The 24,398-nt window shown below is 41.5% G+C and overlaps 1 protein-coding gene across 3 annotated transcripts in view; it reads right to left on the minus strand.

Annotated features, from left to right (window-relative positions):
- The window catches only part of PLD1 (phospholipase D1), a 227,444-nt gene that overhangs the window by 82,646 nt on the left and 120,400 nt on the right, over positions 1-24,398 (minus strand). For all 3 annotated transcript variants that reach the window (XM_075547028.1, XM_075547027.1, XM_075547029.1), the window contains exons 10-13: positions 23,140-23,289; positions 22,037-22,120; positions 13,121-13,202; positions 4,461-4,571 (exon numbers count right to left, since the gene is read on the minus strand). In XM_075547028.1, coding sequence (XP_075403143.1) covers positions 4,461-4,571; positions 13,121-13,202; positions 22,037-22,120; positions 23,140-23,289 — 427 coding nt within the window. The remainder of the gene's footprint in view (positions 1-4,460; positions 4,572-13,120; positions 13,203-22,036; positions 22,121-23,139; positions 23,290-24,398) is intronic.

Raw genomic sequence — 24,398 nt, forward strand, 5'->3', positions numbered from 1 at the left:
TAATTAAAAGGAGTGGAAAATGATTTTTAATAAAAATGTTTAAAAATTTAATAAAAAGGAGTGATCTTTTTAAAGGTAAAAAAGACCCCGCCTGTTAGATAAAACAGGTCTGCTTTTTGTTTCTCCTAAGCAGCACCGCCTGCGGGTCGAATGCCACAGCCAAATGTGCTGTGGACAGACCAAGGAAAGTCCCGAACTTCTGGCTTGATTCTCAGTATGCAGCAGAGGAAGACGTCTTTCTTTTTATAATTAAAAGATCATTTTATTGGGGACTCTTACAACTCTTATCAAAATCCATACATCGCTTGTATCAAACGAGTTTGTCCATATGTTGCCTTCATTCTTTTCTAGACATTTACTTTCTCTTGAGCCCTTGGTATCAGCTCTCTTGTCCCCCCTCCCTCACCCTCTCTCATAACCCTTGATAGATTCTACATTGTTATTGTTTTCATATCTCACACCGACCGCTGTCTCCCTTCCCCCGTGTTTTCTGTTGTTCTTCCCCCTGGAGAGACATGTATGGTTATGTGTCGATCATTGTGATCGGTTCCACCTTTCTCTCTTCCTGTCCCTCTCTTCCCCCTACCCTTCTGGCATCACTATTCTTACTCCAGATCCTGAAGCCTGTGTGTTGTGAGCTCCCATCTCTTATCTACCCCTGTGTACATGTTCTGGTCTGGTCTGAATTGAGAGCAGCACTGGGGTCATGGTGGTGGGGGGTGAGGAAGCCTCAAGGAACAGAGGAATGCAGTGTTTTTCATCGATGCTTTACTGCACCCTGGTTGACTAACCCTTCCCTCTGGCCCTTCTGTCGGGGGATTGTTCCATTTTCTATAGATGGGTTCTGGATCTCTGCTCCAACCTCCTTGTTCTCAATGTGTTTTTGTTTGTGTGTTTGCTGATGTCTATTACCAGTACCTATGACTCATGATCGCACCAGTAGTGTGCTTCTTCCAGGTAGACTTCTTCTCTGCTGAATGGCGGCTTGAAATTACACAAGACCCCAGACGCTATATTTTGTAATAGCCGGCCACCATCTGCCTTCTTCACCATATTGCTTATGCACCCATTTTGTCTTCAGCAATTGTGCCGGGAGGGTGAACATCTCAGACAACGGAGAATATACCAAGCTTGAAAATGTTCTAATTAACCTCTATCTCTAGAAAGATTTTTTAATACTTATATTAGCACTTTTATAGCCCTTAGTTGAACTGGTAAGCATACAGTTACAGGTAGATATTTCGGCAGCTCTTGAGGGAAAGGAACTTGGGAAGCTATTCCCGTCCTCTTTTCAAATACAATCCCTCGAACAATCCTTTTCCGACCTGTCCTATGTTCATATGCCTTTTGCTTTAAGTTTGACTGACATAATTCATATATCATACAATTCAGTACTGCAATCAAATTAAGAAGGGATGTACAATCACCATAATTAATTTTGGAACATTTCCTGCTTTCTTGTGCTCATTTTTATTAGCTCTTCATTTCCCCTCAATCTTCCCACCAGGCAAAGAACCACGGCCAGCTGAGGTGCTGGCCAAGGGCAAAGGTAATACAGAATGGGCAGTACAAGAAGGTAGTTCTACCTATCAGTTAGGACCACATGATTAAATGCAAAAGCAAGGTTTGTGATTGTATTTCTTCTTTGTATGAATATCTTTCCTTTGTTCATGTACGATGTACCAGATATAATTAGATTCAGTGTGTTTTCAATTATATGTATGCTAGATGTATGATGTTAGGGTTAAGGGTGATTTCATGAATGTCTGGAAATTATACGTGGCTAAAGAATTGTGTACAGGGGCCAAGTTGGCAGGGGATGGAATGTGATAGTTAGGTTTATTGTGACAACCTGGCCAATAGGATGAATCAGGTCACAGTTTGATTGGAGGGTGAAGAGATAAATGGCTTTGCAAGGCTGTCCCTCCTCTCTCTTGCTCTCTGGTGATCAGCTTGCTGCTGCTGTAGCTAGTTCTCTGCTTCAACTGGTGAGCTACACTACCTGTGGGTTACGCCAATCCATGGATCATGTTGCTAGAGCTTGAGGCTCCTTTGAGACCTGCTTCACCATGCTGCTGGGGCACACATCGCTTGAGTTTGTGGCTGGTGGATCCTGCTGCCCTGCATTGCTTGTGTTGAGTATCCCATCCAGGCCTGCTTCACTAAGCTCCAGAGCTACTGACTGTTGGTGGCCGACCCTACTGTTTGCCACCTGTGGGCACACTCTGCTTGCCTTGCCCGAGGGAGGATCTGCTGTCTGCTTCCTTGACCTTGGATCTGGCAGGCCATGTGAGTTAAAGGACTTCCAGTAGATTAACTGTTCTATGGAAGTGAGTTGAACTGAGTTCTCTTTCCTGCTGTGTGGACTAATTAGCTGTTGTATTCCTTCTCATTGTATAAACCTATCCTCTTTTATGTATATTTATAACAATAAGGGTCCTGGTTTTGTTTCTCTAGAGAACCCTGCCTAACACACTAACCCTCTGAACTTGGTTGTAGGAAAATGCTGCCCTTTTCCTCTTAAATGACTGATTATTCTACCGCAGGAGTCAGCTCAGTTCCAGATCTGCAGAGGGACTCGGGGCCACAGTTTCCGAGGTTCCATCTGCCTCGATTTGACAAGTACCCTGGCTTCTTTTAGGATTCTGAGTTTTGTTCCACACTTTTCTCCAACTCCATCCAGGACCTCGTAAAGCGATTCATTTCAGAGCAACCGATACTGGTAGCTGGGTACCAACTAGTTCTTCTTGTCTCAGGGATATGTTGGCTGGATTCGTCCATTGGACTAATTGTTTCCATGCCTTTCAATTTCCATCACTCTTCTTTCCTCTGGATGGAGAGAGACCAATAGCTGCACCTTAGATGATGATGAATGAGCTTATGAATTTCGAGTTGTGGTTAACTCAAGTAAGATGTAGAACACTATCTCTGTGTACTTGCTCTTCCCCAAGACTCTGTTCCTGGTCCTCTAGGACCTACAATTTACTCCCTCCAAGAGCTGGGTTATGTCTAAGAACTATTCATAACTTTGCCTCCTGTATGTTCCACCATATTCATGGAGATATGTGCAATAAAGGTAAATATAATATATCCTCTGATAACTATATGAATAGATAGATATACTCCCACCACTTGCCCTCTGACATCTGTTCGGCCCGTGTGTCTATCTAAACATTGAGTTTGGTTTGGCATTCCTTTTTGTATGATTGTCTTCCCCTTCATTCAATTAAGACCTGAATATCCCTCTTGCCTGTGATTTCTCCTCCCTCCTTCTCCTGGTAATGATCAAACTATGTTTCATTTAATGTGCAAACATTTTCTTGACTTCTTATTTTAGTTGTCTCATACAAAATTTGTTCTCTTCTGATTAATTTTGCTCAGCATAACAACCTCCAGGCTCATCCATGCTATGAGGTATTTGGCAGATTCATGATTCTGCAATGTTGCATTATTCGTCCATTGCTCAGATGCATCAAAGTTTAATTACCTATTATGTCATCAATGCACATTTAGATTGCTTACATCATTTTGCTATTGTGAAATGTGCTCTGATGACCAGGGGTGTGCGTATATTTATCTGTACTGTGGCTCGTATACCTTTAGGACATACCAAATAGTGAGATTGCTGGGTCAGCTACTAATTCTACTTTCCACAGTGCTTACATCATTTTCTAGCTCCACCAGCAGGGCATGCGGGTTCGAGTCCATCCACTGACTCACTAGTATTTGTTTTCTGCCTTTTGTCATTCATGCTGAGAGGAGGGGGCGTTTCATCACTGCTTTGGTTTGCATCTCCACAGTGGCTCATGATCTTGAGCATTTTGTGTATCTGTTGGCTTCCCGAATGTCTTCTTTAGTTCATGCCCACTGTCTGTATGACTTGCCTTTTTCTTGTTGAGGTATTAAAGTTTTCTATAGAATCTTGACATGAGTCCCTTGTCCAATATGTAACTGGCAACATGTTTTCCCCCGTCTGAGTTTTCTTTGAACTACTTTGATGCACATAAGCGTCTGACTTTTAGGAGCCCAGTCCCTTAATTGCTCTCCTGCGGTGTATCTTTCATCAGGTTTATGCCATGTGTTTGGATATTTCGTGGCTCTTGGTAGATGTATTCCTAAATATTTTACCCTTCAGGTGGCTGTGGCAGATGCTATTGTTTTCCTGATGTTCTTTTCAGAGCTCTCTCTGTGAGTGCGAAGGAATCAAATATGTTTTGTATGCTGATCTCGAACCTTATCACATTGCTGCTGAATCCTTCAATTACCTTTTAGTTCCATTTTCCCTGACTTTTCCAGTCCCTCATAATTTTTGTTTTCTAATTAAGAAAGGGTGCAAGGTTAATTATTCAAAATAAACATTAGGAACTTCACCAGATTACCAATGCTTAAGAGTAAAACATAAAAAATTTCTCACAGAATAATAAAGGGGAAACTTAGTTCACCGAAAGAACACTGAATACCTTTATGTTGGGGTGCAGATGCATCAGGGTCCTCTTGCTGTACCCACTGTTGATTCCAAGAGCAAGTTCCACCTCCTTGTAGAGCATTATGCAGATCCTCACCCCATTTTGCTGCCGTAAAACAGACCACAGGAAGAAGTGAGTATTTCTAGGAAGATTATCTTCTTCTTCTTCCTTTCTGTACATTATATTTTCCAATATTTCTTCAATAAACAAGCATAATAAAATACTTAATGAAAAGCAACATAAAGTGTGAAGAGGTGCCCCCCCCAAAAAAAAAACAAACAAAAAACTCCACTGGGCAGAGCATCAGTAGAATGGATTTTTCCTGCGAGGTGAATGTCAAACAACTTGCTTAGAGTCAGTGCACCCAGTGGCATCGCCGAGGAAGATTTGCTCTGGTCACAGTGAATTTTTTTAATAAAATCAGCGTCACTCAAACATCGTCTTTCTGTGATGGCCAGTCTCAGAGGACAGTGTGCAGCTGTGACATTTTGTTTCCTGCTCATGAAAAACGCCGCAGAAACTTGTGATGTTGAACACAGCTTATAAGGACAGCACGATGGGGAAAACTCAAGCGGACAAGTGGTCTTGCTCATTTCAAAAAAGGTGAAATGTCAATTGATGACAAACCTCTTTCTGGACGTCTGTCAACTTCCCCAACGGATGAAAATGTTGACAAAATCCATGCGCTTGTGCTCAAAGACCGACAACAGACCACTGAAAAGTTGGGGAGTTATCTGGGGTATCTTGGAGCTTGGGTCAGTGAATTTTAACAGAATGTTAGGGAATGAGAAGGGTCATGCGAAATTTGTGCCTTGGGTTCTGACTGGCCAGGAAAACACATCAAGTGGAAATATGCCACACTTTGAAAGAAAAGCAACAACGCAACACAGACTCTCCCCGCAAGGTCATTACTGGTGAAGAGACCTGGTGCTATTTTTCTGACCCCGAAAGCAAACATCAATAAAGCCAGTGGAAGATGCCACTGTCACCTTGCCCCCCAAAAGTTCATCAAGAAAAATCAAAAGTCAAGATGATGTTCATTTGTTTTTTGATCTGAGGGGGTTAGTGCATTTGGAGTTTGTTACAGCAGGTCAAACTGTTAGTTGAGTTTTCTATTTAGAGGTTCTGAAAAATATGGTTTAACAATGTGTGACAAAAAAGGGCCTGATTTGTGGCAGATGGGGGACTGGTTTTTACCACCATTACAAGGCACCTGCTCATGCAGTGCACCAGTTTGGGGCAAAAAACCAGCTTGCCTCTCTTGCCCCATGCATATCAAGATTATCCCTTGGGAGACCTCAAGAGAGTTGCTGTAACCTTCTGAGCTGACCTGCCTACTTTGAATTGAATCCCTTGGAAGCCACTGTTTTGATTTTTTTCTTTTTTTTTAAACGTTTTATTAGGGGCTCATACAACTCTTATCACAGTCCATACATATACATACATCAATTGTATAAAGCACATCCACACATTCCCCGCCCCAATCATTCTCAAAGCATTTGCTCTCCACTTAAGCCCTTTGCATCAGGTCCTCTTTTTTTTTCCCCCTCCCTCCCCGCTCCCCCCTCCCTCATGTGCCCTTGGTAATTTATACATCGTTGTTTTGTCATATCTTGCTCTATCCGGAGTCTCCCTTCCCCCCTTCTCTGTCGTCCCTCTCCCAGGGAGGAGGTCACATGTGGATCCCTGTAATCAGTTCCCCACCACTGTTTTGTTTTTTTAAGGTCATTTTATTGAGGGCTCTTACAACTCTTGTTACAATCCATACATCAATTGTATCAGGACATATTTGTACATAGGTTGGCCTCGTTCTTTTCTAAACATTTACTTTCTCTTGAGCCCTTGGGATCAGCTCATGACCTCAGTGCTGCTTTGAACTCTGGACTGGACCAGAACATGTACATAGGGATAGGGAAGAGATAAAGCTCACAATACATGGAATCCAGGAACAGGAGTGGGAATAGCGATACCACTGTTTTGAGTAGGCCTTTTTTTAAGAAGACACCCAATCAAGGCTACGACAACTGTATTACTGAGAGAACTTGTCTATTGGCATAAGCTGCTGGTAGAGACACATTCAAGCTCATTTGTGTGGAATACACCATGCACTTATGAACTGAAACCCTCAGTCCTCATATATCACACCTCAATTAGTTAAAATTACAGTGGTAAGAAATTTTTATATAATAAATATAAGAAATCTTACTAAGTTGAAACTAATTTATAAGAACTGGATATTTTCACAAGGCTATGAAAATGTGAAAAAGCATATAATTTAATATTTTCTAAGTTGGAAATAACAGGGTGTGAGAGAAAACCAAACATACATATATAGTTTTGTGATATTGCTCTGTTAATACTAATAAGCATACTTTGTTCCCTAAGTTTCAATAACTCATCATGTCAAAATTCTAATATCCTATTTCTCTTGAGACAAGTCGTAGTCGTGTCTGCTAGGATCCCGAGTGGTGCGCACGGTGAAGTACCTAGCAGCTAAAGGAGAGGAGAGAAAATTGAGACTATTCAGAGGCATCTCGGATGAAAAGTGCACATAGATGTCATTCCACTTCTCTGATTAACTGCCGGCTTTTAGAGTTCGCTTAAGTACGTAGCATGGATTTGAGGCCAGAAACTCAGAGAGTGAAGGGGAAGAAAAGCAGGGAGGAGACTCACTGCTATGGTCCTGTCAGTGAGTCCCCACATGACCCACTAACTAAGGGTGCTAAAAGGAGCTAGGAAGCTGCTCCGTTCTCCTCCTCTGCTGCTCAGATATACTTTGCTATTCAGATATTTTCCAATTCAGCATTCAATCATAGTCATTGGTTTTTTTAAGTCTAACGTCGACAGATACTCAACAAAGCTTAAAACCCCCAATTTCAATCTAAATGATAGAACATTGCAACTGACACTTTTTGAAAATCATGATTCATACATTTTAAATGGATGGAATTATATTTTAGGCTTAATATATAATTATTTCTTTAGGACAACACACACACACACACACACACACACACACACCACACCTTGCTTCCACTGAGCCGATGCCAATTCACAGTGAGCCTATAAGACAGGCTAGAACCGCCCCTTTGGGTCTCAAAGACTAACACTTTATGGGAGCAGAAAGCCCATCTTCCTCCCACAGAGCCGCTGGTTTTCAGACTGATGACCTTGTAGATCGCAGCAAGGCAATAGTTAGGAGCTGAGCTTAAATCCTAAAGCTTTCCAATTACCTGCATAACAGACGAATAATTTAAATAATAGAGATGCCAACACTAAAGGATCTTGTTATTTCTCTCAATGTACTAATACCTGACTTTCTTTTAATATGACAGACCACATAGAAATGAACTTACTCTATGTTATTACTTCCTGGTTAGTCATTTGTGTTTCTCAGAAAAGACTGGGAAGTTCTCTACTCTGTTTCCTTTAGCATGGATTTATGTCAATGAGAAAAGGCATAGCATAGAAGAAAAATGTTCTGAAAGCGTTGCAGTCTCTTGCCCCAAAGTAGAATTTATTACTTTGTCATGTATCTTGTCACTAATTAACCATTTGTGTGGATACAGGTATAAGTAAATATTTAAAATGGTTAATTAGTGACAAGATAGATAATAGAGTAATCGATTCTACTTTGAGGCAAGGTACTGTGGCACTGGAAAGGTACAGGAAGCATTTCCTTGGGACTGACAGCTTTGGATTGCATCACAGTACTGCAAACTTACACTAAACCTGTTGACTCTCCCTGGAGGCACAGTGGTCTTTTCATTGGCTGCTAACTACCAGGTCAGCAGTTCGAATCTCCCAGCCACTCTGCGGAGGAAAGACGAGGCTTTCCATTCTCCTAAAGCTTTACAGCATTAGTGAAAGGGGCAGTTTGAGTCAGAGTTGACTTGATGGCGGCAAGTTTGGCTTTTGGAGTGAGTTTGGGGGGAATGACTTTCGCTGCCCCCCAATTGTTTGCGTGTCATATTTCTTCTTTCTGCTGAACTCAACTAACTGGAAAGTGCCCCAGAACTAACTTTGTGAAAGTTGATTTTTAAATGATAAGTTCTGTCCTCTTTTCTAATTAGTTTCCTCGTCAAGTGGAGCAGACCGAACATTCTAAACGGAGACCGTCCAAACACAAAACGCATGTGAATAATTTCTTTTTTAATTTGAGTTGAAAACAAAGCGACTTTATTCCTTAGCCGGCATTATCTCTGCTAGTTCAAAGTACTGGGTCAAAGTGGTTTCTAGGCGCAGGTAAGGTGAGTTCGTAGATGCTTGGAGATCCATTAGCTTCTACACCCTCAGCCAATCTCTAATCTTATCACTGGAACGTCTCCAGGGCTGTAGGGAGAGGAAGAGCAAGGAATGGACAGTGGGACTGTCTGAGGAGGGCTCCCCAGAACAATTCTTCTTCATGTCCCCTCCGCCAGCCCCCACCCTCGCTTCTAACCAATCTGCTGGAAACCTCTCTCTCCATGTTTAGAGATCATCTCTCTTATCCACTAAGCCGTCCTTATTGAACCTTATCGATAAGGTTCAGTTTGGTTTTCAGATGTGATCATTTGTTTCCTTTGGCAAACCCGGGCACTTGGCCCTTTTATTAGCCACTGATTGCCACTCAAGAACATACCTCCAGGCCAAAGAAAGAAAGAAATCAGCCCGAAGACAACTTTTGTCCCCAGACATCCAGACACTCTTTGTGAACGTCTCCTGGTCCCTGCACTTACATGTTGCTTTGGTGTAAATCTCATCAGAAACAGCACATATTTTTAAGGCTAAAATAAGCCTGGTCAAGGTGCAGGGACACAGCTCTCCTGATGATGATGTGAATTGACCTCTGGGTGCCACACACAGTAATCACTTGACAACTAACTGGAAGGTCCAAACACAAAAGAGATACCAAGAGAGGCCAAGTGACATGCTTCCCAAAGGCCAGGGCCTTGAAAACCCTGCGCAGCGCAGTTCTGCTCTAGACCCACAAAGCTGCCGTGAGCCAGACTGGTGCTTACTTTGTTTTTCCCCTAGTTTAAGTGGAACAAAGGGTAGAACTATGGAAATCCTTGAGAGGCAGTTTTCTTTATGTTTAACCCATCTGCCTCTCAATATTTGAAATGATGCTATTGCATATCAGACAGCCAAAGAAACAGGAAAATATCAACATATTTATTACTAGAGAAACAAAATATTGCATTTCCCCCTAAGAAACAATGATCCAAACAGGTGTTTGCTTATATGTGGGATGCGCGTACAAGGTAGAGTTCCTAAATTCCTCTCGAAAAACAAAACAAAATAAAACCTGTGCAATTAGATATAAAAACTCTATTTTAGTCAGCCTTATGGTCTTCAGGGGCCTAACAGTGTTAGACTACATATTATTTTTTCAAGCCAATACTTTGTAAGGTATTTTTGTGGCTTCTAAAGTCTAAGTCATTTACATGACATAAGATTTATGAGCATATGGAATTCTCGTTCGGAATGATCCGGGTGGTTAAAAAATGCAGGCCCCAACTAGTAAGAGGTGTCAGTTGACTAAGGAACAACAATTGTGTTAAGTCTCCTGGCGAGGAACTAATCTTTAATAGTATGACTCTTTCCTCAGGAAATTTTAGAAATTATTACCCACAATTTGAACAGTACAGAATTCAGGAAGTGGATGAGATATATACGAAGCACCATTATTAGACAACACTAGGTACTTGGCTACGGTGTTCACCCGGGGCCTCAATGGAGTTCGTGAGGCCTAAAAGTAAAGCAAGGCCATCCTGGTGACACAACAGTCAACCTCGGGGCACTTGAAGGAAATGGACCAACACATTCCAGCCAATAGGAGACTAGAGGGTCAGACCTGCAGAACCCTCCTCCTGAGCCCTGCTCAGGCATTTGCTAAGGGTCTGGCATTTCCTTAGCTGGCCTTTGCTGGCATCTCATGCTCCATCGGTGGTCTAAAGCTTAGTGTGTGAATGTGAGTTCTCCCTCCTTTCAGACTAGCAGAGTCCCTTCCCCAGTCAATCACCCACTTCCCCTCCTCCCACACAAAGGCTACTCTGCCTCATCAGCCTGGAGCTTCAAGTGGTCCCCATCCCCCCCATGGGAACATTCAGTTGTCACCTGACTGATGGGCAGAGCCTGCTGCGTGTTTCCTCCGCACATTTCCGACATCTCGAAATGTCTTTCTTCACTTCCTCCACAAGTTTTTGCTCATCCTGAGGGGCCTCTTGGACCATATGTGCCAAGTTCTCTCCCTCTTGACTTTGAATCTTGCCACTGCCTCTGTACCGGTGTTACACTTAATGTAGATTTTTCTACTTTCAGGTGAATTATCATATCTTTAGTGTACGTACATCCCCATTTGATTAGCAAAAGTAGCCTTCACATAAAAGGACATTCAGCACATTCATGTGTAGTGAAACAAAAAATAGTGAAGTGTTTGTCTCAATGCTATGTGGAGGGGATTGATTCGTATGATTGAAGATTGTTAGCTAAAACTGGGAAGAGTTACTCAGATGGAATCTTGAGAAACGAGAAAGGTACCATTTCAGAGAGAGAGAGAGAGAGAGAGAGAGAGAGAGGTTACAGCTAATTCCAGAGTAGAAAGAGGTCTGGATGGGACTGGGAACAGAGCGCGGGGTCTTTGTGAAACCTTCCACGGACACGATGACATCATAGGTATTCCGACATCCACTGGAGTCCCTGGTTGGTGGAAACAGGGAGGAAAAAGGCTGGCCATCCGAATCCTCCCAGCACCATCTTGGGAGAAGCCCTGACGGCCCGCTTGGAAAGATCACATCACTGAACCCTACGGGCACCGTTGGCTGACACGCACCGGGCTGCCAGGAGGGGCACGGGCTCAGCAGTTGTTCTATTTTTTTTTTTCAGGGGAAGGGTGGCATTGTTCGACTATGGCAACACTCATCTAAAAGAGTACATTCGGTAACTGCGTGATGAATAACTTAGTGAATGAATATACGAATCGGTGAAGAACACTTTTAGGATCAGAATTCCCACATAGGCCAATGAAATTCTGCTGAGTCGAGGAATTAGACTCGCCATGAAAACTGGGCTGGTTAGCCTATCTGATATCAAAACGATCAACTTCTTTCACCTTCAGTATCAGCAATGATGGCTGACTACAGCTATGGATGTCTTTAAAAATACCAAAATAAAACCATGAAGAAAAGAAATGGAGGTCATGGGGGAGGGGAGAACACAAGAAGAGTAGAATGAAACATACAACTTTCCTCGAGTTCCTGAATGCTTCCTCCCCCCACTCCCCACTATCATGATCCCACTTCTACCTTACAAATCTGGCCAGACCAGAGGATGCGCACTGGCACAGATAGGAACCAGAAACACAGAGAACCCAGGGCAGATGATCCCTTCAGGACCAGTGGTGAGAGTGAAGATACTGGGAGGGTGGAGGCAAAGTGGGGTAGAGAGGGGGAACCGATTACAAGGATCTACATGTGACCTCCTCCCTGGGAAACAGACAACAGAAAAGTGGGTGAAGGGAGACGCTGGACAGTGTAAGATATGACAAAATAATAATTTATAAACTATTAAGGGCTCATGAGGGAGGGGGTAGCGAATAGGGAGGGGGGAAATGAGGAGCTGATGACAGGGGCTTAGGTGGAGAGAAAATGTTTTGAGAATGATGATGAGGGTAACGAATGTACAAAGGTGCTTTATACAATGGATGTATGTATGGATTGTGGCAAGAGTTGTATGAGCCCCCAATAAAATGATTAAAAAGCAAACAAAAAATAAATAAAAGAAAAGAATATTAAAAAAGGATTAGGTAAAACCTATAACACAATCTATTTTGTATACATCTTTCATTGTTCTTATTTAAGTAATAACTGTGAAATAATAAACTACCTTTAACTATAAAAAAAAGATTAGGAAAGGTGACATGTATGAAGGTTACAAGTAGAAAAATCGTACCGACAGTTGCTCGCAATCTGCACATTCTGCTAGAAAGTTTCAGGACCGAAGAAAGAATTATTCGGACAGTTTTCGATAACAGTACAAAGCACACCCCTGGTTTGTACATGATGAATGATAAAACTAGTGTCATTTTATTTCACTTGGTTAAAAACAGTTCCTTAGAAAACAAGTGAAAAGTGGTCGTTAGTGAGCCTATCATGCTACATTTATTTACTTTGATAATAAGAGGAGCCTACGTCCTGCTCACCGAGCCTCTGGGCCCAAGGCGCAGGCACTGGCTCCCCGGCTTCTCACGAACGGAACCAGAGCGCCAGCCGTTGCCACTCTTTGAACACCTTCCTTGTCAGCTGGGCTCATTCTCCCCCAAACTACACTCCAGGTGACTGACTTTTGCCCAAGTTACAGGATAATGAACATGAAGTGCTGTATTTCATGCCATCCTATATTATTCAATGATAGAATTTCATCAAACATCTTGCTTATAAATTTAACTTCCCATAAATGATTAAAAAATTAAAGTTCATAATAGAATTCATGCTATGAATTTGGCTCACCTATCCAGGTGGTTAGGAGTAATTTTAAAAAATCAGGGCAAAGAGCAAGCATTCCACTATTTATCAAACTCTAAATATAAAAGTTGTAAGCATGTATGAAGAATTTTGAGAAAGACATTTGAGGGGAAACAAACATATATCAGCATCTGCTCATAAAGTACGTACCGCTTTCCGTTTCAGAATGCAGTCCAATCTCCAGCGATTTCCTTCAACCACCGGGCGTTTCATGAAAATTTCTGGACTCAACCTGAAATCATGAAACCAACATTTCAAATAACTAAAGCGAAACGTAAAGCTGTGATCATGTCATAGGATGCAATGGGGGACTTTCCGCTCTAATGATGTCATGATTGTCCTTCACTAAGGCAAACCACCTAAAGTTTTGCTATAAGTCTGTTCCCTATATTTCATTGAGGAATGAGAGCCTTTATCCATACAAAAAATCAATATGGATTTCCCTCTAATTTATACACACAGATAGACACACACATGCACCTATGCATACAAATGTGGATACCCAGTGCTGATTGTACACCCAGTGGCCATTCTCAACCCTCCCCTTGCTTGCTGTCATCAGAGTCCACTTCGCATTACAGTGAGCGACTCTTCTGGGTACGGGTCTTCCTGGGCCCCTGCGCAACTAGTGCATGATGGGCACCCTCATGGACAGTGGGATGTCTAAGCTTTCACGAGTGAGGGCTATTGGGAATGTTTTCCTCCTTGCTGAGAGAGAAACACACAGCAGGAGCAAGGCTTGTCCCCACTCCCAGCTCTGGCAGGGTTGTTATACAGGACATGATGTTTGCATACCAGCAGCTACATTGAAGCTCTAAAGCAAGGCCTAGACCCCCCTCCCCAAAATCACTGAACCACTGCATCAACCCCCAAAATAGCCTGACTCTAGCTCTCCCATCAAGTGAGACGAACTAAGTCCTCATTGTTTAAATCATCTTTAGTTGGATATACAGTAGCATTCTAACTGATAAGTGTACTATTTATTAAACTGCCTATCAAAGAGCAGTGGCCACAGGAACATGGATAAAGTGTCAATAAAACGTTTTCATTTTAAAGAAAGACACCGAGAGACACTGGATGCCAATGGAAAGAGAGTCTAGAAGTTGGCATTGGTTATTTGAACTCTCCGTCTCTCTTACAACTCATTAATAAAAAGAAAAAAACTATTTAAAAATAGGATAAAATATCTGAACATGTGATTCCAAGAAAGTTCAACACTGTATATGAAATCCAGGATAGGTAAATCGATAGTTATTGGACCCCTTGGGGGTATGGCAAGGGGAGGTTGGGAGGAAATGGGGAGCGGATAATAATGAACAAGAAAGAAGAAAAAGTATCTAACACTGGTTGTGGTGATGGTTGTACAACTCTTCTTCGTGTGATTGAGCTATTGAATTGTATGATATGTGCATTACATGCCAATAAAACCACATGAAAATATGCTCACTATGAAAAGGTTTTGCTAAAGCAAAGTAAAACCACAGTGAGATGTGATTATGGACCTTTGGGATGGTTCACAGGAAGAGATTAGCAATATACTAAGTGCCGGCAATGCCAGGGACTGAAATTTCCATGCCTTGCTGGTGGGAGTTGGAAATAACATAATCAGAACACAGACCGATGGTTAAAAATGAAAGGGCTTCAAAAATTTTGTAGCAAAATGATATGAAAACATAATGGAATTTTTCCACGAACTATTTGAAGCCATTTCGTGTACACCTAACTCATATTGATGTAGGATATACTATAATGTTAATGGAGACTCACGAATGGAAATGGGAGAGAGAAGAACAAAGCAGCTATAGAGATGTTAATGTATATGATCTATTTTTTTATGTCTTAAATCACCTAGAAAAATACACAGAAGAGAGAAGAAATGAAAAGAGGGAAGAAGTGAAATGCATTCCACAAGAAAGCAGACAAATGCAAATAACAGAAAAATAAGAATAAAATGACAGAGAAAATATAAAACACACACATAAAAAATAGCAAAACATATGAGGTAGAGACACTTTATGTTCAGTGATGACCCTGAATATAAATGGTTTAACCTCCCAAAGAAAAGTCAGAGAAAGGCAGAACAGATTTAAAAATGACACGACCCATCTTTTTATGCCTGTAAGAGTACATTTTTGACATACTGACACAAACAGGCTAAAAATAAATGGATGGAAAAGTATATGCCAGACTCACATAATAATGTCACCATCAGTCTGGAATGTATTTCCATCCTTTTATTTCCAGTCTGCTTGCATCATTATATGTAAAGTCTATTTCTTGTAGGAAGCAAAAAAAAAAGGGGGGGGTCTTTTTTATTATTTGAGTTCGCCAACTTCTTAGAAACTTTGGGACGGACATCTATGTAATGTTTTCTAACATTTTTCCAAAATAAAATTATCCACACATCTAAAATCTATTTCATTAATGGACTGCTATTACTAGAAGTAAGAAATTGTGGTCAGAACTAAGAATTTTGAGTCATTAATATTTTATTTTTAATAACAGAAAAGACACTTAATTAAAGAGGAAAATCTAGATTAAAAAAGAAAGGAAGAGGAGAAAAACACATTTCATGCAATCAATAAGCAGAAAAAGGGCAGTGGCAGCCATACGGATATCAGTTAAAACAGACTTCCAAACCCCTCAGAACCAGCGGTGAGAGTAGCGACACAGGGAGGGAAGGGGGTGTAGAAAGGGAGAACCCATCTCCAGGATCTATGTGGTAACCTCCTCTCTGGGTGATCGGCAACAGGAAGGTGGGTTAGGGGAGATGCTGGGCAGTGTAAGATAAGATAAAATAATAATTTATAAACTATTAAGGGTTCATGGGGGAGGGGGGAGCAAGGAGGGAGGGGGAGGGAAAAAAAGAAAATGAGCTGATTCCAGGAACCCAAGTGGAAGGCGAATTTTGAGAATGATGAGGGCAATGAATGTATAAGGGTGCTTTACTCAATTGATGTATGTATGGATTGTGATAGGAGTTGTATGAGCCCCAATAAAATGATTTATTAAAAAAAGAAAGAAATCAATGTGAGAAACAAAAAAAATGGACTTCCAATTAAAATTTGTAATGCAAAATTAGGAAACATTCCATAACAATAAATGGCCCAATCTAGAAGGAAGACGTAACAATTATAAATGCATGCAACTCACAGCAATATTCTAACACACATTAAATAGTACTGACTAATAGGAAAGGAGAAATAGACAACTGTACAATCATGGCAACTTCAACTGACCACTTTTCAATTCTGTAGAGAAAATCTAACAAAGATCATTAAGTACACTGATATCTTAAAACCAAAACCCAATTTGACATAACAGACATACATAAAACACTCCACCCATGATCAGCACAAGACAATCTTTCTCCAGCATACATATATCAATTGGAAGAACAGAAAATATGCTAGAAAACAAAATGAGTCAACAAGTTTTTAAAAACCATAACAGTGTGAGGCTAGAAATCAACCAGGAAAATGATAAAGAAAACAAATACTTGGAATATGAGACACTGTTTTAAGAGTATTGGGTTGTTCAAGAAATCAACGTGAAATTTTAAATTCTTAGAGTCAAGTGAAAATAAAACATATCAAATTCTTTAGGACACAGCAAAATAGTACTCAGAAAATTCAGAGCACTCTATTTAGAGAAGACTAGAAAAGACAGTGAAAGCACCCCCAAAAAATCCATTTGCAGAGACCACACAGACAATAATAGAGACCCCCTGCAAAAGTGAGGATGTCATAAGGAGAAAACAAAGCCAACTGCCAACATAAAAAGAATCAGATGGATACACTGGGGAAGTCTAAAAATATCCAGAGGAGAGTTAACGCCAATTCTATTCAAATTCTTGCAAGTCATAGAAAGGAAGAATCTCCTTCTAGCTCTTACTGCAAAGACAATATCACACAGAGACTTACACCAGGCAAAGACACTACAGAAACTGAACAGTTGTACACCACTATCCCTCTTGAACACAGATACAAACATTTTCAACAAAATTCTAACCGAAAAATAATTTAAAGCACGATACGAAAATGATATTCTATGATCAAGTGAGATCCATACCAGGTCTTCAATCTAATATTGAAGGTGATTCAACATTAGAAAGCCAATCAACAGAATCTACCGCACGAATGAAACAAAGAAAATGTACCATATGATTCTATTAGAGAATATGGACAAGACACTGTCCGTATCAACTCCCTTTCCTAATAAAAACTCCCACCAAGGTTTGACTAGAAGGGAAATTTATCAACATAAATTAGGATATTTGCAAAACCAGCAGCCAACATGGTTCTCAGGGGAGGAAGACTGAACACTTTATTTTGATCATGGGAACAAGGCACGGATGCATTCCTTTTATTTAATATTATTCTGGAAGCCCTAGCCAAGAGTAAGATATAACAGGTAGCCAACAAAAAATCATCTCATTGTGAATGAGGGGGAGTGCGAAGTAGGGACCTAAGCCTAATCTGTAGACAACTGGACATCCCCTTACGGAAGTGTTGCCGGGAGGAGATGAGTCAGTCAGGGTGTAGTGTAGCAACGGTGAAACATACAACTTTCCTCTAGTTCTTAAATGCTTCCTCCCCTTCACTATCATGACCCAAATTCTACCTTACAAATCTAGCTAGACCAGAGGATGTGCACTGGTACAGATAGGAACTGGAAACACAGGGAATCCAGGACAGATGATCCCTTCAAGTCCAGAGGTGAGAGTGGTGATACCAGGAAGGTAGAGGGAGGGTGGGGTAGAATGGGGAAACTGACTACAAGGATCTATATATAACCCCCTCCCTGGGGGACAGACTACAGAAAAGCAGGTGAAGGGAGATGTCAGACAGTGTAAGACATGACAAAAGAATAATAATTTATAAATTATCAAGGGTTCGTGAGGGAGAGGGGAGCAGGGAGGGAGGGAAAAAATGAGGAGCTGATACCAAGGGCTCTAGCAGAAAGCAAATGTTTTGAGAATGATGATGGCAACAAATGTACAAATGTGCTTGTATGTATGTATGGATTATGATAAGAGTTGTATGAGCCCCCAATAAAATGACTTTTTTTATAAAAAGGTAGCCAAATCAGAAAGGAAGAAGTAAAATTCTCTGTACACACAGATGGAATGATGCTCTTCTATTTCAAAGAAAAACTGAAGAACTAATAGAAGAATTTAGCAGTTTCCAGGCACAAGTCAACACTTGAAAATCAGTTGAGTTCTATTACACTAACAAAAATTCTGTTGAAAATAAAATCAAGAAAAGCAATACCATGTGATATCAAATGATAAAATGCATAGAAATCGATGAGCAACATAAAAGTGATTGAACGGAAATTATAAAACACTAGTACAAGAGACTAAAAGAGAGCTATGTAAGTGGAAGAATACTTCGTGTTCATGGATTAGAAGACTTAATACAATGAAAATACCAATACTACTTAAGACAATCTACAGATTCAATAAATCCTAATACAAATCCCAACAACCTAGTCTCCCGTCTAGGTCTGAAGGCAGTATTTCCACGCCTATAACTTCCCCTGAATAGTTCTGCCCATCAAAGTTGATAAGCTTGAGGCATTCAAACTGTGTTCCCTTTCAATGTTCTTTGAGTCTGGGGAACAAAAAGAAATGTGAAAGGGAAATATAAAGACTGTAGGGTAGATAGAGTAGGGTTCCCCAATAAAGATTTCCTGTAGGACAGCTTCTGCTACCCTAACAGACGATAATTAGCAGGTACATTGTCTTCATGGGGGGTGGGGGAAGAAGGGGCAAGAATGTCTCCGTTTAACTTTCTGGCTTTTTTTTTTTTTCTCACCACTGAAGTTCTCAATTTTCTTAAAAGTTTTTCCTACCAAGCCCCCCTTCATCATCCTGTGTCCTTTGAGAAAATCTAACAAGACCATTTCTTTGGAATTTAAAATCATAATAGTAATAAAAAGTTGATATACATTTCTGAGCTGATTTGTCTGCCTTGAATTTAACTAGACTAGCAAATTCCTTCAGAAGCCACTATTTTGGTTGGGCCAATTTTTAAAGGTTCCCTAACCAAACTAAGACTTAGAGAACGTGTCTACAGCCATCTGCTGATCACAAAGGTGTGTTCAAATACAGTTTGCTTGGAATTGTTCATGTATAAACTGGAACCACAGTAGCAGTAATTTTTAATTTACCCTTGTATATCCCACTTTTCTCATCTATAGTACAGTCCCTGGAACCTAAAAAGAATTCAGTCAATAGAAGCTATTATTATTGACGCTACTTCTACAATACCTTAGGAACTACCATCCCCACCCCCCAAAAGGTTAATGTGACTTGCCCCCAAGTGAGTAGTTGTTGGGCAAGAGCTCCTAAAATAGTTTGTGTTGAGACTTTCATCATTTCTCTCCTAGATGCCACCGTACCTTCCTCAGCTCCCTTTCATTTCATCTTCTACACGGCTGCCAGGATGGCTCCTTTCAGAAAGAAATTCAAATAAAACTCCCAGGCTTAAAAAACTCTTCAATGGCTCATACTGCTCACAGGGGTAAGTCCAAGCTCCTTAGCAACTTCTCGGATGCCTTTCTCTACTCAGCCTAACCTATCTTTTGAGTGTCATCTCCACCCACGGTCCTAGACCTTATCCTGAAGTCACACACAGCTACTGCTGCCCTCATAAATGTATGCTTTCCTCCCTCGACGCCCCGGTTCTGGCTATTCCTCTGCCGAACTCACCCATCTCCTCTTCATCCGGTCCACTGGCTTAGCCCAGGTGTTCTCCTCTGCCAAAGTCCTACCATGCTTGTGGGCTCCTGTGCCTTCTCTATTGGTCCCCAACACCGAGTTTCCCACCACCCTTTTTATGTTTAACTTCCTGTTCTACTTTGTTTGAAAGCCGGGGCTGCTTCTCACACATCTTGATATTCGTCCAGCCCAGCGAAGTACCCGACCCAAAGTGCTCATGAGATAGCTCTTGGATGGATAAGCAGATTAACAAATATATGAATGGGTGGATAAATGTGAATTCGCCAACATGCAGAACAAAGCACTCCTAGGTCCCTAGGATTTAATCTTGTTTCTGATTTGACCTTGCTGGAATGTTGTGTTTTTTTTTTAATTGTAAAAGGAAAAGAAAGTTTATTTAGCAACCCACCGCCCAGACCAAGGCTACAGAATAACATGTGTGCCAAAGGCAAATAGCATAGGACCTTCCCCAGAGATGGTCCCAATCAGGTGACAAAGGAATGTTGTTTTATAGAAACTTATCACCACATTAAAAAAAAAACGTTAGATTAGAAGCCTCTTGAGGACAAGTGCATCCCTAATGATGCTTGTCATTTGCTCAGATCTCAATAGGTTACAGTTCTGCTTTCTTTTGTAAATGCCGCACAAGCTAAGGATTTCCGTCACCTGTGACGAGAAACAGTTGCTGTGAGGCCCTTCCTTTCAATGGCATGTTGTAACAAGATGCTCTTCTAATACCTTCCAGAAAAGAAATGCCTCGGCTCCTTCTTTGGCCGACAGAGGCAAAAACATTCAGGGTTCAGATGTTTACATGAAAGTCGTGTTTTATTGCTCAGGGCCTTCTACAGAGATGTTGTTTTCTTGCACGAAGAATGAAAATATATACTCGATGGTGAAATAATTTTCAGTCTTTGCTGGGAATATATATATTTTTAACAACAGAGTACTTCATTAAGCTTGATTTTTTTTCATAAGTGTTTACAAGATATCCAGAAGAAGAAAATGCCCCTAAGCATGACTGACTAAAAGGACAAATTTAGCATAATTATAAAGGGTAATACTAAGTTCTTCTGCAAACAAGAGAAATAACTTCACAGACATGGTGCCACTCATATATACCTTATCTAGTGCCTTATTGACCCTAGTTCAGTAATTGTCAATTAGGGAGATGTTAAACTCCACCCCCACCACCCCACCTCCCTACCACCAGACACACACATCCTGGCTGCTCCTTGCAGAGGACATTTGACAATGGCTAGAGACATCACTGGTTGTTACACCCGGGATTGAGACGTCTAGAGACATTTGTGGCTACCACACCTGGGAGGATGCTACTGAGATAAAAATGACTGGTGGAGGCCAGGTCAGGGATGCTGCTGAACACCTGTCGTGCAAGGTCTAGCTCCCACAACAGCGAAACGTCCAAGCCAAATGTTGATAGTGTCAATGTTGAGAAATACTAAATTATCTTGGAATTAGCTGTTTTTATAGCACTCAAGTAAGATGGTAGAAGAAAATGAGCTCATATTCCTATTACTCTTCTCTCCCTCCAAAATCTAGAATGAGAAGAATCATCATTTGGGGAGGGGTGGGGGGTAAGGGACACTGGAGACAACTGCATTCCTAGAAGAAAAACAGAGTAGACTTTCCACTGTAGCCCCTTTGGGCCTCTGCAATGGGTTTGCAATGTTCAGGCAGACAGGCACTGAACTGAAGTCAGACTACACAGCCTGCGTCAATTCCTGGAGTAAAATTTCCCAAGAGCTAAATGAGTTTTACACGCATGATTTCTGGTGACCTTAATAAGCACCGTGAGTCTCACAAACTTTAAAAGGATTCGTAAGTCGAAGTCTGGTGTCTTGCCAGAATCACGGACCAGGCCCAGTCATAACAGAGGACATCTTAACAGTCATAGGCAAATGGAATTAGTTCAACATCAAAGAGACCCAACTCCGACAAAGTATGTCCCTTGGACCTGGTAACAGACACACCCAGAGGAGGAAAGGTGTCCAAAGGAGAATATTTTCCACGACTCCCCGTAACCGCACTTCCCTTGCAGCCTGATCATTACTAAAATGGATATTGGCAGTCTCCTTCCAAATGGAACGACAGAGAGCAAGCTGTTCAAGCTAAATATTTAAAAGAATATATTTGGAGGCCGAATGTTTTGAAAAGGCTTTCCACTGGATGTGGTTACAGTTAATTGGTTGAGACATTGGCAAAACCATCCATCCGTGGGCAGGGCCAGCTTTCAAAATGTACAATTCTTGAATAGCACTACCTTGTGGTAAACGTCTAAGTCCAGCAACAACTAGACAAAATCCCCAAGGGCAGATACTGACCACCAATCTGTGATAAAAATCTCTTCTTGAGCCTCCTCCATTGCATCTGCGACATCTTCGAAATATCCTTTGGCATTAACATACCTAAAACACAAGTTGTTTTTTAAAAAAATTCTTAAGCAACAGAAACACATACCTTGTGGCAAAGCAAACCCTGGAAGTCTGAGCCTCGCATCTATGCACCACCTCTGGTTGACTGTGTGTGGCTACAAAACAATGAACCTCTTCCCATCATATAGAACGAGGTGCCCTCATGGTGTTATGATTCATTATCTGGTGGCTAGCCAAAAGGTCAGCAGTCGGAACCCACCAGCTGTTCTGCAGAAGGATGTGCCTGCCGGTCTGCTTCTGTAAAGGTGAGCTCCTTGAAAACTGTCTGGGGCAGTTCCACGCTTTCTGTGGCCTCTCCATGAGTCAATAGCACCAAGTGTCAGAATCAAATCAATGGTAATAGCTGGTGCTGTTTGGTTAACCTCACAAATAGTTGTTCTTCTGAGATTTAACGCAGGGGAGTCTCCAATTCATGGGTAGAAAGACATACTAAACCAGGTTTTATTAAAAAGAATAGCTAGGTGTTGAATTCCTTTACCTAAAGGACAACCAATAACTTAAACAAGCCTACCATTTGCACCATTAAGAAAATATGTGAGGTTAGAAAGTCTCTGGCAGCTTTTAAAAATAAGACTTCAAAATAAGGTTCACAAGGCAAGCTATCTAGAGCTCACGGTGAAAAAAAAAAAATAACCTCATAAAAACAATCACTGGAAAACTACTCCATAGCAAGTTAGTCCTAAAACCAAAGCAAATCAAACCAAACCCACTGCCATCGAGTTGGTTTTGACCCACAGCAATACTGATGGGGAGAGCAAACCTGCCCCTTAGGGTTTCGGGGACTAGGAATCGTTGTGGGAGCAGGTGGTCTCATCACGTGGCAGGACCTAGCCCCCAGCACCTCCATGGCACTTCAACTGTCCTATCATTGCCTTAAAGAGCAAGGTCCCTAAGAAGAAGTTTTCACAATTTTGAAAATTGATTCCAGGCGAATTTAGTCCACTGTAATCCTAGATGGTGCACCTTAACAGCCTTGGAGCACAAGGGCTTACCATTTAGCTAAAGTGTTCTCTTGAACGGCAGCGTAGGATCCAAACCGGTGATCTATGAGAAAGTTGGCACCGTGCCTCTGGATGAATTCATCGATCGCGCCCCCCCACCAGCGAGCGTGTCTGTAGCTGTTGCATTTTAAGACCAGAGTCCTTCAAAGAAAAGCAGAGGGTAGAAAAGAAGGGTCACACTATGTTCGGCGTCTTTACCCCAAACTGCGAAGGATGCAGCATGCCACTTGGTTACTGCGGCACATTTTAAATCCTACATAAACAGCATCTCCCGGTTATTTCAAGAGAGCTGGCTCTCAACTTTGTTTTGGTCGACCGTCTATAGATATTCTATATATCAAAGGCAAATCTCAGGTGCCATGTTCACGCACTCCCTTCTTCACTCATACAAACATGCACAGACATGTAGAGCTGAGCGCGCCGTAAGGAGGATACCACAGGAGGTGCAAGGCAAGGCCCTACTTCCAGGAGCTGGGTCGACAGAGGACAGTGGACAGCTCCAGTAGAGGGCATTTCTCTGTCTGTTCCCTGGGGCTCATTCCCTTGCTTTCTGGAAGCACCACCCGAATTGGCCTTTCTAAGAGCATTCTTCTTCTATTGTGACCCACTACTGCTAGGCAAAGTAGCATCTTCTGTCCCCCTAGCTCCAGACACTGGGGCAGGGCTGAGAGTGCGGTCCAGTCCGAGCCAACATAGGAGAGAGAGAGGATCCCAGGATAGTTTAGAAAGAGATTCCATCCCTTGTACCAAAGCTGGCATGAGTACCAAGGGTGAGGTGCTGCTACCAAGGGCTCAAGTAGAAAGAAAAGTTTTTGAAAATGATGATGGCAACATATGTACAAATATGATTGACACAATGGGTGTATAGATTGTGATAAGAGCTGTAAAAGCCCCCCAAAAATGATTTTTTTAAATTATACATCGCCAAAAAAATATTTCCTAATGAAATTCTTATAAGACAGCCCGTAATACCCTTAAAGAATGGGCAAGTGCATTGTGGTGATGGGAAACAATGCTTCAGGGAACTTCCCTGACCTTTTCCTCACCAAGGCAGTCTTCCATTTTCTTAAACTTTCTCCTCTTAGCCCCATGAGAGTCCTGCCCTGTGTCCTTGGGGAAAAACCTATGAGGGTTATCCCTTTGGAATCAGGAAAAAGAAAAAGGATAAAGCTGACATACCCTTCTGAGCTGACCTTGGCCTTGAATGTAACTTGAATAACAGACTCTCTCATAAAATACTGTTTCACTGA

This window comes from Tenrec ecaudatus, chromosome 4, assembly GCF_050624435.1.
Source record: "Tenrec ecaudatus isolate mTenEca1 chromosome 4, mTenEca1.hap1, whole genome shotgun sequence".
NCBI lineage: Eukaryota > Metazoa > Chordata > Mammalia > Afrosoricida > Tenrecidae > Tenrec > Tenrec ecaudatus.